Raw genomic sequence first — 16,428 nt, forward strand, 5'->3', positions numbered from 1 at the left:
ATTTGGGAAGTAGAAAAGGGTCTCACTCTGGAATTGATTTTTACTTTATATAGTATAATTATACATTTCTCTATGCTGGCAATCTTCTAGCATAAATTACCCAGATTATAAACATTTGTATGACCTTTTCCTGGAAGGCCCTTCAACTCTGAATTCTGTAAAATCAAAGTTGAAAGAGAATTCAAAGGAGAAGAGGATTGTAATGTCAAAATCACAAATGACCATGTCTGCAGGAAAGCAGGAGCCAGAAGTAGGCAAGGTATATATCTTTTATAGGCCTGAAATACTCCTTCATAAGCAAATATAAGTGAGATTAAAGCAAGATTATAAATAGCCTGGGGATATTGAGGGTCACTGCTTCATTAGAGATTAACTAGACCCCAATGAGGAATACCCTACATTTCTCCCCAGGGACTTGAAATGTATGTGCCCTTGTAGGTATTTTCTGGGGTTTCATTATACAGAATTTCTGCTTACAACTCTGGCCTGAGCTTTCTCTGAGGATTTGGTTCTTGGCTCCAGAAGGCACTTTTTTGAAGGCCTCAAGGTTGTAAAAATGATTTTGGGCTGTGTTCTCTATGCAGAGTTTGTTTAAAAGAGAGGGGGGCCTGGGAGTTGGTTGAGTCCATGGCCAGCTTAAACATTAAAATGATTCAGGGTGGGTTCCCATTGTTAATTGTTTGTTAAGAATGTTGCCACCTATGGTGAGGCAAGGAGTTAATTTGAAGGCAATTCTTTTTCCAAGAATAAAGGAAAGCATTATCTCCCATACTACCTATCATGGACTTTGCAGGAGAAGATCTTTAGTAGAAGAGAGCTAATAATAACATAATAGTTTATACTTGCTTTAGGTTTATAGAGTACCTTCCTTATAACAACCCCCAGAGAGAGAGAGAGAGAGAGAGAGAGAGAGAGAGAGACAGTACCTATATTATTATTCCCATTTTAGAGATGAAAAAACTGAGGCTCAAAAAAAAGTAATCATTTATCCAGGATCACCATAGTTTATAGTTTGAACTGGTCTTCTGATTCCAAGACCAATGCTTTTTTCACTAAACTTCTGATGCCTCTTTGAATGAATGAATGAATGATCACTAATGTAAGATCTTTTTAGATCTTTAGATCTTTTTAAAGGCCTATAATATAGCCTTTACAGTTCGAAAGCTCATAGAATTTTAGATTTCATGTCTTCATTTTTTTCTAAAGTAAAAGTCTGTGGGACAGTCTGTACTTGTTAGGACAGAAGTCATTTCCATTTTACAGATGATTAAAGTGAGGCCCCTAGAAGTTAAATCTCTTGCTAATATGTAGTGGATCTGGCATATTAGAACTTGGGTTTACCAACTCTCTGTTTATTTCCACATTCAAAGAGTTGATTATTTTCTCTGGGACAAAATACAAGCTAACTTGAAATTCACAATCTGAATACAATCAAGAAGTTACTGCTTTCTTCTTCCTTAAATCATTTTGTACTTTTTGGTGTTCAAGTTGTATCTCCCAGGGGAATTTAGGCTCTTTAAGGTTAGGGAATTTTCCCTTTGCTTTTGTCTTTCTTTCTTCATCCCCTAACATAGACATCAGATCATAGATCCAGAATTAGAAGGGACTTAAAGTTCATATAGTTCAATTTCCTCATTTTGCATTGAAGAAACTGAGGACCAAGGAAATTAAGTGATTTGCTTAAGGTTGGATTATTGAAAACATCAGAGGCAGGATTTGAATCCAGGGTCCACTGACTCTAAAGTCAGTGTTCTAACCCCTATACTACTCTACCCCATAAAAATTTATCTTCATTGAAAAAAAAACTTATAATATTTGATGCATGTAGGAATTCATTGAAACTTGCCTCATGATGTGTATCAGCAAATACTCCTTTTCACATCCAGGGAGTAATTCCATGGAATCATAGATTTAGAATTAGAAGGGACCTTAGGGGAATTTATAGCTGAAAGAGATAGGACTGTCTAAAAATTTACTGAGGATCTAAGGAAGATTGAGAAAAATTCAGTTGGAAGTTAGGAATGTATCATCAACATCTGTGAAGATACATAACCTTCAGAGGTAAATTCTATTCAGTAGAACAGTGATCCTGTTATAGTAAATCCCTTGGTACTATAAGAGAAAGAGCCTAGGATTAAATGAATAAAGCAGTTGACTCTTCTGATCAGTCAATAAATAGGAGCTAATTAGGCATGGACAACAAAGCAAATGAAGAACATAAAATGGTGCTATCTACCTAGCTTTATCCAATTGGCTCTATCCAGTGGTGCTAAGTATCCTACCCACTCATGAAAGTTTACTTTTTATGGTTTAAGAGAAATGTTCTCAGGGGCAGCTAGGTGGCATAGTAGATAAAGCACAGGCCTTGGAGTCAGGACTACCTGGGTTCAAATCCAGTCTCAGACACTTAATAATTACCTAGCCGTGTGGCCTTGGGGAAGCCACTTAACCCCATTTGCCTTGCAAAAAAACCTAAAAAAAAAAAGAGAGAGAGAAATGTTCTCATTCAACTTATATGGTTAATTTTCCTGTAATTTTCAGAATAGTTGAAGCTGTATGGGGGAAAAGGTCTTAATGCAGGAGAATAGTAATGAGAAGGAAGAGACTATTGAGATAGGAATAAGTTTTACTCAAAAATATTATATTGAACAAATTTAAATTTCAAATTTGACAACTTTCTCAAAAGTTTTGTAATCACAGCCCATATAATTTATTTCCAGAATAATATTTAAGAAACTAAGTAAGTAAAAACAGAGATTTCTTATTTGTCACTTTGATTCCACTAATTCCTGATCATATTAGGAAAAAATATTGACAGGTCTTAGGCAATTGATACTTGTGCTACCAATTAGCCAACAGGCATTTATTGAGTGTCTGATATGTGCCAAGCATTGTGCTGGGCAATTGAGATGCAAATGCAAAGTACAAAATAATCTCTACTCAAAGAGATTAAATTTTTTCCTTCCATAATTGAAAAAAAATTTGGAATGTCTTATATACAATTTTGTATATAAATAGATTTATAACTGAAAGACTGCCTGCTAATGCATTTTTTATGAATTATGGAATCTTGGGAATTGGGAAAAAACCTTTGATGTCACCTGATCTTTTTGGGGAGATTTCGGGAGAAACACAGAAGAGAGGAGTTGAGAAGATCATGGAAGTGACTTGAAGGGGCTTAGACTGCTAAAGTAGTTCACAGAGGTTGGGTTTATTAAGGGAAAATATGACAAAATTTTGGAAAATCAAGGAAACTGTGAAAAACAATCTTCAAGTTGCAAGAGAAAAACAATTTAGACAATTAAAGAGGATCTGAAAGGATTAAGAAGGACTAAGGACTAGAACCAGAAAAAGCTGTCTCAGGAAATATAGAGGAAAGGTAACTAGCAGTCAGGAAAGGTAAATAAAATAAATGAAATAAATAGAATATTAATTGATAGAGTGGTAGGTGAAATAAATGGGTAAAGATTAATGAAATGCTTGAGTGGAGCTACAAATACCCTCAAATAGCTCAAGAAATATGGCTGAAGTTCTTCATTATTAATGTAGAATGGAGGAAACTGTGGTAATATTAAATGAGTATTTTTGCTTTAGTCAAATCGCTGTTATCTGTGTGTTTCAAGTGCAGATTGGTGACTCTCTTGATAAAGATAATGATGATGATGATGATGGTGTTTATCCTTCATTCTTTTTTTTTTTTTTAGGTTTTTGCAAGGCAAATGGGGTTAAGTGGCTTGCCCAAGGCCACACAGCTAGGTATCCTTCATTCTTGTAGTAAGACCATGACCTTAGGAAGCTGATACTATGACATGAGTGAGGATGACTGAAGATGATAAAGAAGGTGAAGGGACTCAAATGCCTCTACATACTCCGGTTACTGGTGAGTTTGATGGACTTTTAAAGAAGAAAGAAGTTTCATTGGAAAGGAAAGTGATCTCTGAGGGAGAAAGATTTGACCCCTATCAAAATGATGGAGGATAATAGAGTGTTATACAGAGGAGAAACAGAAGGAAAAAATTCCTTCTGAAAAAGAATTGATAGCTAGATGTTCTAAAGAGGAAGAAACTTTGTCCTTCCAAGAATGAAAAAACAGTGCCATAGTTCCCCTGTGAGACATTATCTAGAAAAGAAAGAGAAAAATCACTGTTCGGAGGCTGCTTTTTGCTGACCTCAACAACAATAGGTTCAATATTATTGCTTATATCTAATATATAAGTAGGGAACTCCCCAGGCTTAACAAAATAGATGACAATTACACACTTCTGCTGAAACATGAGAGCACAAATGACTCTCTTGGGAGCAACTAAAAAAGTATTGCCATTGATTAGTAAGTCAATCCTACCAAGTTTTAGTGATACTCATGAGGTCGAATCTACCTTTTTGAGTTAATGTAAGGTACTATTCCTTTAAAGTACTATCCTTTCATAAGTAGTTATTTTAGTGTTGAAAGAGGCCCAAAAATTACTTTGTGTAAAGAAAAATGGCTATATCAACTGGCAAAAGATATAAGATCTTGCCTCTTTCATAAGTGAACAGTTCAATGCTTAAAAGGAATAAGAAAATAACTTTGGCTTAATTAAAACTGTTAAATATATATGCATGATATGTGTGTATGTGTATATATCTATATATACTTACCATAAAGAAACAGTTTTTCAGATGGGATTTGAGCAGTTTGGAATAGAAAATGAACTATGATGTAAGTATAAAAATTTAAATTACATTGTAAAAAGTGCAGTATGATGCTTCATTTGTATATGAATAGTGTGATATAATGATGTAATGGGGTGGATAAAGAACTATTATTAATTTTAAAATGATAAAATTTTTTGTGTAAAGGAACAAAATATGGTCAAAGATTATTTTGAAAATTGAATGCCTTGGGGCATTACAATCCCTTAGTTTATTTGCATATTACTGTCTTAAGACTCAAGGTCTTTAGAGGCAGATAGGTGATACATTAGATAGAAAAATGGGCCAAGAATCAGGAAGACCTGAATTCGAATCAAGCCTCAGGCACTTTAGCTTGTGACTCTGGATCAGTCTCCCAAATGTTTGCCTCAGTTTCCTCAATTGTAAAGTAAGGATAATAATAGCACCTATCAGACTAGGTAGTTGTGAGAATCAAGTGAGGTAGTATTTGTCAAGTGTTTAACATAGAGTTTGGTTCATATTAAGGGCTATAAAATGTTTATTCCTTACTTTCCCAGGGTAAATTTGTTTAAAATGAAAATCATCACTGTTGGGGAAATAAGAACTTATTAGAACTATAGTTTTCAGAGGAAATTGATTACTTGTTATTCATAAATGAAAAGCAAGTCATCACAAGGATGCAATGATTTAAGTCTCTATAGGATATGAGGTGAAGAAGCTGGAAGCACTAAAGCAGCAGTTCCACTTTGAAGAAACCAGAGAAGTAAGAACACTATTGACAGACTTCCATTGCTGGTTCCTGTTTGGCTAATAACATACTAGAGTTCCAGTTATTGCCCTTCATTATGACCTAGAATTTAAGAGGCAGAACCTCAATGTCCATTGCTCTTCATTGTCCCACTTTGACTTGAGAGGTAAATGCAGAAAGGGGAAGGATAGGTTTTGCAGTTGTTTTGTTGTATAAGAAAAGATGACACAGTTTTAGTGAGGAAGTGAATAGGCTGAGTTGCCATACCTAGAGATTCAAATGACTCTGTGTTGATTTGCTATAGGATCTGTATTATTTAGAATATGCAGCATCTGGGTGAGTGCACAGCTGGTCTGGTCGATATCCAAATAGCCAGCCTGATTGATGAGTTTTGCAGTTCTTTGGCCTAAAGGGAAACTGCTAGCCAATCCAATATTATTATACTTTTTTCAATGCGAGCAGATGGGCTTTACTTCATTGTGTACTTTCCTGCCAGGTTTTTGTGGGTGCTTTTCCCAGCCTCACACTTCATACTAAGTGCATTGATTGGAGAATATGACCCGTCTATGTATGAATTGTAATGTATTCATAATTATTGCATTAGCTTTAATATATGAGCATATGTGTGTCATAAGGGATAGAGACAATGAAATGTAAGGGTGAAACGCTTTCAGGTGTGTGATTAAATTATTCCTTATATTGTAAGGGACCTGAGTCTTTGTTAACTTATTTGTACATGAAAAAGATAGAAGACAGAATGGACTAGTGTTCTCTGCATTGCTGGCCTTAGTACTTTTGCCAAAGTCATATTCATTGCAATGACCAACATGAAAACATTAGAACTTTAAAAACTGGAGATCTTGAACTCCAAAGTAGCTTAGTGATTATTGGACAAATGGTCAATGTCTGATTATGAAGCCATGATAAAGACTTGAGAAAAATCTTGAATGGTCACTATGAGTTAGGGTAAGATTTCTAACTGAGTGGGCCCAACCCTAAACCAGGCAGAGTAGTCAGAAGAAAATACCTAGATTTCATCCTTGACTCCTCACTCTCACAGTTTTTATTTTTCCTGTTTCCAATCTATTGCCAGGTCTTGTCAACTCTATTTTTGTAATATCTTTCAAATATATTTCTGTCTCTTTTCTAACACTGTCTTTACTCTGGTTTAGGCTCTCATCAACTCACATTTGAACACTATGCAGTAAGATGCTGATTGATCACCCTTCCTCAAGTCTCTGGTCACTCCTATATATCCTCTACTCATCTGACAAACCTAAAGCACAGATCTGTCACTCCTCTATCCAGTAAAGTCCAGTGATTCCCAAGATCAATTGTTTGGCATTTAGATCCACTTTTAACCTGACTCCTTTATTCCTTTCTAGTCTTCTTATACTTCACCTCCCTCCATTGGGTGGGCAGAGGGATACTATCCAGTGACATTGGTTTTCTTACTGTTCTCACACACAACACTCAGCCTCCTAACTACAACTTTTCACTAGCTGTCTACTGGGCCTACAATGTTCTCTCTCTTTTCTACCTCATTATTTCCTTCAAGATTTATTTCAAATCCCACTTTGTACAAGAGGCCATTCCAGATATCACTTCATTGCTAGTACCTTAACTCTGAGATTGCCTCTCATTTACTTCTAACATATTTTGCATCTTCATAACTGTTGCATGCTGTCTCACCCATTAGAAAATGAGTTCCCTGAAGGCATGGATAAAGGGGAAGAAATAAAAACCAAGAAAAACATAGAGAGACAGATATAGACAGAGACTAAGGAAGGGATGGGGGAGAGTGAAGGGAGGGAAGGAGAGAGAGAGAGAATTAGAAAGAGAGAAAGAATATGAGACAATGAGACAATGAGAAGAGAGAGAAAGAGAGAGGTGAACTTAAGGTAATTAGAATCGCACAAGAACAAATTGTACTTTAAATTCAGAAGTCAACTTAATAGCATCAGTTTAGAGAACCTATATTGTTTGCTTGTTTTCTTTTTTCTATTCAAATAGTATAATTTTTAGTCAGTCAGGATCCAAATTCTGTGTAACTCTCTTTGCATCATATTCCTTGGTTTAAATAGTTTGTTGATGGAAAAAAAAAAGGAAAGGGTTGGATAGAAAACAAGATGGAGACAATAAGGAAAAAGAAAGGGAGAAAAAGAGACAAACCAGGAAAGAGAGTGAAACAAACTGGGAAGGAAGAAGGTAGGAAAAACAGAGAAAAATTTTCATAGAATATTAGAGTGAAAGGGATATTAGAAACTCCTGCATCTAGAGAAACTACATTCTAAGAATTAAAGTGTATTATTCAATGTCACACAGCTGCCATGTTTATGGCAGAACAGAAAATGGATGGTTAGGTAATTTTCCCATAATGCTTCTTTCACACATATATATCAATTGTATGGAATTTTCATGAAGGAATGATCTCTTAGACAATTGCGAGGGAAACATCTGAGGACATTTTGAGACACAGAAAATATCTTGACATCCTCTTTTGTAACCCTGGGCATCCTGAATTTGGAAAAATCTGACTGCCTGAAGGTTTCAGTTTTCAGTTGGATGGTTGGTTTCATAGCATACTCAAATTGAGTGTCCCCAGCTCAGGGGCTGAGGATCCATTGGATATAAACTAGCAGCAGCTCTCAAAGTCTTTCTTGGTAGTTCTCCAGTGGAATTATGACACCATATTCCTGCTTCTGCATCTTTCAGAGTCACTGAATCGTCAATTTTGAGAGACCTCAGAGATCAGCCTGTACAGAAGCAGGGATTTGTTCTATGATATCCCTGACAAAATCCCAGCCTGCATTTGAAGGACACTAAAGAATAGAAGCTCACTAATTGCTATGTTCCACTTTTGGAACATTAAAACATTCCAACTGTTAAGAAGATTTTCCTTTTATTGACCCAAAACCTGACTCCACGCAATTTTTCACCCACTGATCATAGTTTTGCTTTTTAGGGAATAAAACAAAGCAACTCTAGTTTCTCTTCCATATGAAAGCGCTGCAAATTAACTGAGATTATAATGCCCCCCCCCCTACTCTAAACCTTGTTTTCAGTAGGCTAAATATCACCATTTTTAATTTTTTGGTGACATAAGAAAAGCACTGGATTTGTAGTCAGTCAAGTCATAGGACCTCAGACTGAATCCTGATTCTTCATGAATATATTAGCTAATTCCTTTGGGCTTTAGTTCCTCATCTGTAAAATGCGAGAAGTGTACTAGATGGCCTCAAATGTTCCCTCCCTATGATTCTAAAAAGTTTGGGATGAACCTCACATTGTCAGTTTTCTTTCCAAATTCTGACACCTTTCCCACAAGTCACTTGGGAAATTCCCATATTTTAGTACCATTCCCAAAGTCAAATTATTTTTATTTAAGAGGAAATATTTTTCACAAAACCCTCAGTTGTTCTCAAATTTGCAACAATTGATGCTATGAAGAACTTAGTACATTTGAGTGTAATAGGAAGTCAATTGAATTCACTGTCTTGAGTCCAGTGGACATTAAATAAATGGTTTTGGAATGAATGAAGCAATTAATTATTTATTTAATTAATGTCTTTGTAGTAGGGATAAGAGGACCTAGGTAGAAGAAAATTGAATTGTACACTAATTATAGACTTTATCAACCTTTCTATCTTCTTTGGAAAAAAAGACAACCTAGTAAGAAGAGTCAGTGCTCTAGTACAGGTTTTTTCTCTCTGGGTGAGTACTATTGATAAAGTCAACATCAAACTTCAATTTCTGTTCAACTACTAATTTTCAGAATATTGGCTTATCTTTTTGACCATAAGAATATGCATTAAAATATTACTCTATTTGGTTACCATGCATATATTTTTATGCTTTCCTAATTACCTGGATAGTTGGTAGGAGACAAGATCATAGAATAAAATGTATCCTATTTCCATAGAATTTTATGATATATCTCTGATTTAGTTACTATTTTAAATACATTTGATATTTGTTGTATCACTATTCCAATTTTGTCAACAAAGGAAAAACACAAGGTATGAATTTTCAATCAGCATCATAAGTGACTCTTAGAAATTTATTTAGGAATCTCAGCTCCTTCACCTTTACACTGCTCTCTCCTCCTGGTTGCCTTTTGTTTAACTAATTAAGTCAAAATGAGTTCTGGATTTTCATGCCAAAAGAGATGCCTGGAGGAGGTGGTGATTGAGAGAAGGGGAATCTACCTGCTTCTCTTTATCCTGTCCATAAACAGTAGGATAAATCATCCAGCTACTCTCCCAAACATTAGTACAGAACTTAGAAGCAGAGATTAGGATAAATTGAAGTCTATAACCAGAAGATTTCTGGAAACTGATTGCAAATCTCTCTCTATGGGATGAGACCTTTTATGAAGCTCCTTTGATTGTGTAGCTCTAGTTTTCCTTATCTAAGTCTATGTATGAGAAGATAGTATGTCATTGTGTTAATTATCCCATAAAACAAATAATCCTTATGTGTCAGAATTATTTCTTTTTTTATTCTTGAATCCTAAAGGTCAAGTACTGTAGATGCTAAATACATATTTGTTGATTTATTGAAGCAAGAAAGTTTAGCAAGCTGTGTACAATATCTAAATTGACTAATGGGTCTATGTGATCCATCATTCCAGGCCTTGTCTTTGTCAAGTCTGGACTATGCAAAAAATAACCCTTCTCTAAGAAATCACAATATTCCTAATGACCACCAAAGAGCAATTAAATTAAATTTGTACATTCTCTCATCCTTCCCAACAGACCACCACCACCATGGCCAAAGATGCAATTTTGGTTACCCCTTCTTTGGCTGGTTCCTAATTTAATCACAGGGATGAAGTTGAATGCTGCTTTAAAATACTGCAATATAAAATATCTATCTATAGCTAAGTTCTGATGACCTTGTCATGAAAGATTTCAATTTAATAGCACTTGTAAAAACGGTCATCCTTTCACACACATAAGCATTCAAAATGCTCTGAAATCAGTCCACATGTGTGGGTTGTAGGATTACATTCCCCCATCTCAGGTTCTTGGATTCAAAGAAAAGCTAGAAGGAGAATTTTCACTCCTCCCTATAGTTTGCTGTCCATAGAAATTCTAGCAATCTTTACTAATTCTAGGTAAAGTTGGTTGTGGTGTACCACCTATTCCTCATTTGAAAATTTCTCTTAGCTATCCTGGCTTCCCCTGGGTTACCTCATTTTCGTGGCACCTTAGCTGCTGGACCACACCAATCATAACATTCAAGCCCCTCCATATGATATTGGGTCACCTAGATCACTCCCATCTCTCTTCTCTCAGAAATCCCAATTAAAAAGTCTAAAGAAAAAAAGGGATACTTCAAAGTATAGATGGCATCCTTTATTTTAATACACCATGACTTCTGATTGCAAATCTAGATGACAATGGGAGGGGGTAATGAATATACATCATGAGAAATTGTTCTGTCATTCTTTCTATGAATCATCTCCTCAAGTTTGAGGGAAAACAATTCAGAGAGATAGTAGGGCAGGCAGAGCACCCATCTATAAAAGAAATATGCTTGGTTCTGTCAGTCCCCCTGGCTTCTGCTTCTCCCTTTCTCCTTCCATCTCATTTCTTGCAACAAAGGATCATAAAGGAGAAAAAAGATTGGAGGCAAGGTTAGAATGAACAAACATTTGCTTTAGGAAAATGTAAACTATTTTGATAAATATAGCTCAGTGAGGCTGTCTGTAGGTAGTTTTGTCTCTCTGGTCCCCTAGCATTTTCATTTTCAAAGGCTAACTATTGCCCAGAGTCCCTGGTTTTAATCTACTAATTTAGACTAAACTTTTGGTAAAGGACTGAAGAATTCTGTGAGTATTTGAAAATCAGGACTGGCTTTCCAGATGAAGTCCTCAAAAGATCCTAGCAGTGGGCAACTATATGGTGTGGTAGATACAGTACCAGCCCTAGAGTCAGGAGGACCTGATTTCAAATCCAGCCTTAGACAATTAATAATTACCTAGCTGTGTGATCTTGGGCAAGTCACTTAACCCCATTGCCTTGCCCCCCCCCAAAAAAGATCTTAGCATTTCAAGAGAAGTTATGCGGTTAATACTGGCTTTTAGAAGTTATATGCCTGGGTGGGTATTCTTGTGGTTGAGATACAAATATATGGAGTTTTCCTCTTCTTCCCACTTCTTTATTTTTCTTTCCTTTTTTTCTCCCCTTTCATTTTTTTTCCTTTCTGCTTTTACTATTTTTTTTGCTGGTTTTTTTTTTGCAAGGCAATGGGGTTAAGTGACTTGCCCAAGGCCACACAGCTAGATAATTATTAAGTTGATTTAAACTCAGGTCCTCCTGACTCCTGGTCCAGTGCTCTACCCTCTGCACCACCTAGCTGCCCCCTCCCCTTTTACTATTACCAGAGAAATAAACTGATAGATGTGGGGAAGGGGAGTTGTGATTGACAAGAGGTCATCCAACTTCTTTTAAACATGAAACATACCTACTTGAACTTTAATAGACTTAAAGATAAACCAGTGCATCGTCTTGTAATTTCCTTTTTTCTTTCATTTCCTTCTCTATTTTTGACATCCTTTTTAAAAGACAACTAGTGATTTGCCCAGTGAACAGTGGAGAGGGAGCAAGGAAGAAGGAGAGAGAGGAAGGGAAAGAAAGAGGGGAAATAGTGTGGAGAAATGGAAGTTAAACTGACTGGGGTGTTGCAAAGCCAAGGTTGGTTCTAAAACTAATTTGTGTGACATTGGACAAATAATTTAATCTCTCTAAGCAGTAGATTCCCAATCTATAAATGATCAGGTTTGATTAGATATTAGATAATATCTATATAATGCTTACTATGAGCTAGGTACTCTATGAAGTGATTGACAAATTATCTCTTTTGATCCCCCAAGAGTTGTTTTTAATTGTGTCTGATTCTTCATGACGCCATTTGGGGTCTTCTTGGCAGAGACACTGGAATGGTTTGCCATTTCCTTCTCTAGCTCATTTTATAGATGAGGAAACTGAGGCAGGGTCACACAGCTAGTAAGTGTCTAGTAAGTGTCTGAGGCCAGATTTGAACTCAGGGAGATGAGTGGCATTATGATGCTATCTAATTGCCCTAGGCTGTGGGTTACAGATACAATTATTATCCTCAATTTATAATTGAACAAACTGAGGCATATAGGGACTTGCCAAACTAGTAAATGTTTGAGGCTAGATTTGAACTCAGGTCTTCCTAACTCCAGGCCTAGAACTCTATATAGAATTCAACCTAGCTGCTCTCATTAGAAGGAGAATGTTGAATTGCCTTCCTGGGACATGGTAAAATGCTCTAACCTTACAGAAATATTACTAGCTAGCCTAGGTTTTTCTCCTCTGCCTAGTCTATGTATCTATGTATCTATGTATCTATGTATCTATTTATCTATCTATCTATCTATCTATCTATCTATCTATCTATCTATCTATCTATATCTGTGCTATCTTAGGAAGTTGAACTTTACAAATATGGAGTGATGATTTTTCCACTCTTTTCCTAAAAGAAAAAATTCTGTAAATCATACTACCAGGTAAAAGTTCCAGTCTGTAATCAGTTCTATAGGAAGTAAAGGCCAATGCAATTATTAGCTGATTTGGGTAGAAAGTAGAAGGAAACAACTCATACCAGTAAGAGAAGCTATCAGGAAGCTCAGATATTTTTATTCCAGCTCTGCCTAGAGGCAAATGACACAAAAGGGGCCTAACTATGTGTAAGTGGGGAAAACAGCATTTCCTAGCAAGAGGTTATTTTTAAGTTAATTACTTTTCCCAGTGATAAGCACATAAAGGGATGCCCTGTCACAGTATACTCATCTTTCAATTCTTCAGTATGATCTCACTGGTGCTAATGTGGGTACACCTTGTATTAGAACAATGAACAATCTACCCAAGCATTCTCCTCCTGTATGATGAATTTTATCCATGTCTCCTACTGGCAGAGGACAATAGGGTATGACATTACAAGTTTAATACTTTATGTGCTATAGCAGGATCTAAAAAATCATGAAATTTCCAAAGGTAAAAAAATACATCTAATGGATCTTCTCTAGGTGCTGAAAATTGTATCACACAGTCAAATGTTTTATAAATATTCTTTGAAGATTAAAGGATGGGACATTACATACCATATTTCCCCATGTATAAAGACACACCCTTTTCCGAAAGACTTGGGGTCTAAAAACTGGGAGCATCTTATACAACAGCTGTAGATTTTTTTTACTTGCATTTCCCACTTTTTCGTGCTTATTGTCTTTGCTCTCATTGTTTTTGCATTTGCTATCAATATATTAGGTTATGTTTTGCCATGTTCTGCCCAGAAATGGCTCAGAAAAGATTTTCGAACAGTGCTGAATTCACGTTCAAAGTGATCTAGTTTGGTCCTCCACCAACTGAGAAAACAATTGGAAACTGTTAAGAAACCTACTGAAAACACCCCAGCAGAAGATGGTCATGAGAGACAGTCAGCCAAATGGCCTGAGATAGAGAGGGAACTGAAGAGATGGATTGAAGAGCAAAGGCCAGGAGGAATTTCTTTGTCCACAAAGATGGTTCAGCAGGAGGTCAAAAGAATTGTTAATGAAAAATAAGTGACTGATTTCAAAGGAGGACACCATTGATGCTTCAGGTTCATGAAATGGAATGGACTAAGCATGCATCCATGCACCAGATTTGCCCAAAAGATGCCTGAAAGCTATGAGAAGAAGATCCTTGGATTTCATGATGAATAAAACAAGTTCATTAACTTTATGTAATACTTTTTTTTCAAATTTTGGGCCCCAAAATTAAGGTGTATCTTATACATGGGGAAATATGGTAACTTTCTGGCTAATGGGCTGGTGGATAAGCAGGATTTCTTTCCTTTTACAGAAAGATCTTTTTCAGACAAGTTACTGAATGCTCCATTTTATTCTTTTACTCTCCTTGGAGCTTTTCAACTCAACAACAAGCTGCAAAGATTTGTGACTGAAAACATATGAGGTGTCCAATATGCTTCCTCAAATGTAGTGAGCCAGGCCAGAACAAAGAAACAAAGACTGGAAGATAGGAAGCCTAAATTCAGTTCAAATGCCCACTCCCTCAATGGTCTCCAAAGTAGCAATCCACTCGAATCCATCATTCCAGCTGTGATTAATATGAAATTCTTGAGGAAAGGACAATCAGCCACATACCAAAGAGGCTGAGTGGGAGGGTGCATGCCTGTAATCCCTGCTCACTTGATGGATTACCTGAATTTAGGCATTCTGACTGCAGTGCTACTGAAGTCCTAAGGTGTCTGTACGAAGTACAACCCTAAAGGCTGAACCAATCTGTCTGAGGAGGGTGAATCAGGCCAGGTAGGACTCACAGAACAGGACAAAATTTTTGAAGCCATCAGCCTTGAGACAGGGTCTCTGAATAAGCTGTTGTACTTCCAGCCTCAACAGAACAGGGAGACTCAGTCTCAAAACAAATAAACAACCACAACAACAAAATAAAAACAGTAACAAACTCCACATACAAGAGGAAAAAAGTTTCCCTCGGAGATTAAGAATGAGAAAATATTCATGAAGAATTCAAACAAAGGTGATTTATAAAAAATGATTCACAGCAAAACAAAGAGATCCACAAAAAAATTATAATATAAATGAAAATAATCGCTGAAGTCAAGTCAGACTCTGAGAAGATAAAGGACCAAAGATAATAGAACCAAAGATAACATATCATTTCTCTTCACAGTAAAGAGGAGGGGGACTTCTAAGGCAGAACAGTAGTATATGTAAACAGATGATCAACTAAGCCCAACTAGGCTGTTCAGGGGATAGAATGCTGGTCCTGGGGTCAGGAAGACCTGAGTTTAAATCAAGTCTCAGATACCAGTAGTCATATGACCCTACTCAAGACACTTAACTCTATTTATCTCAGTTGTAAAATCTAGAGGAAGAGTTGACAAACCATTGCAGTGTCTTTGCCAAGAAAACTACAAATGGAGTCACAAAGAGTCAGGCATGACTGAACAATGATCATTATATTGGTATTTTTGCTTAATTGGTTTTCTTTGTACACTTGAGGGATCTATCAGAAAGAGGATAAAGAGCGTGTTTTCCCCCCAAAAAACTATTGTGATGTAAAGACAAAAAGCACTAAAGTGAATTTTTTAAAAAATAAAACAACTCAGATTTCCTGTTTGGAAAAGGGCCCTATGGAAAATTTTGTGCTATTCATTCAATCAACCAGCATTAATTAAATATCAAATTATGTTCAACTAGTTCTGTTGGTGCTGAAGATATCCTTTCCATAACTTACATTCTACTGGAGGAAATAATATGTACATAGAAAATTAAATTAACTGGCCACTAGACCCAGATGGCTCCTGAAGAGAAAGTGAAACTGGTGACCTTGAACAGTCACCCCTTACTTAAATTCAATTCACATTTATGTCATGGTATCACCTCCCTGATATTATGATCTTCTTTAAGAATGAAGGATGGGGGGCGGGGGGGCAGCTAGGTTGCCCAGTGGATGGAGTACCAGCCCTGGAGTCAGGAGTACCTGAGTTCAAATCTGGCCTCAGACACTTAATGATTACCTATCTGTGTGTCCTTGGGCAAGTCATTTAACCCCATTGCCTTGAAAAAATGGAAAAAAAAAGAATGGACAAAGAAGAGAAAATGAAATGCAAAAAAATATACCAAGTAGATACAAAACAGTTTCTAGGGCATAGGATACCAACAATTAAGGGCATTAGAATGTGTTTTTATATCATCAATAGAAACTGAGCTTAGTATTGAAGGAATTTCTTGAGAAGTCTGAGTAGGGAGTAGATGGCAGATAGGTATTCTGATGATTAGCTCCTCTCAGCAGTTCAAGGACAATTCTAAAAGATTTATGATGGACAATGGTATCCACATCCAGAGAAAGAATTATGAAGTCTAAATGCAGGGCAAAGAAAACTATTCCCATTTAAAAAACTTTTATGTCTTTTTCTTTCTCAGTTTTTTCCCTTGCTTAGTTCTAATTCTTCTACTGACTAATATGGAA

At 36.3% G+C, this 16,428-nt stretch overlaps 1 protein-coding gene across 4 annotated transcripts in view; it reads right to left on the minus strand.

Moving 5' to 3' along the window:
- Nucleotides 1-10,775: 10,775 nt before the first annotated feature.
- The window catches only part of SKA1 (spindle and kinetochore associated complex subunit 1), a 136,641-nt gene continuing 130,988 nt past the window's right edge, over nucleotides 10,776-16,428 (minus strand). For 2 of the 4 annotated variants that reach the window (XM_074200368.1, XM_074200370.1), the window contains one exon: nucleotides 10,779-10,998. In XM_074200368.1, coding sequence (XP_074056469.1) covers nucleotides 10,952-10,998 — 47 coding nt within the window. In that variant the 3' untranslated portion in view covers nucleotides 10,779-10,951. Of the gene's footprint in view, nucleotides 10,999-16,428 lie in introns of all 4 variants that reach the window. The other 2 variants (XR_012471390.1, XR_012471389.1) reach the window with 2 other exon arrangements.

This window comes from Macrotis lagotis, chromosome X (assembly GCF_037893015.1).
Source record: "Macrotis lagotis isolate mMagLag1 chromosome X, bilby.v1.9.chrom.fasta, whole genome shotgun sequence".
Taxonomy (NCBI): domain Eukaryota; kingdom Metazoa; phylum Chordata; class Mammalia; order Peramelemorphia; family Peramelidae; genus Macrotis; species Macrotis lagotis.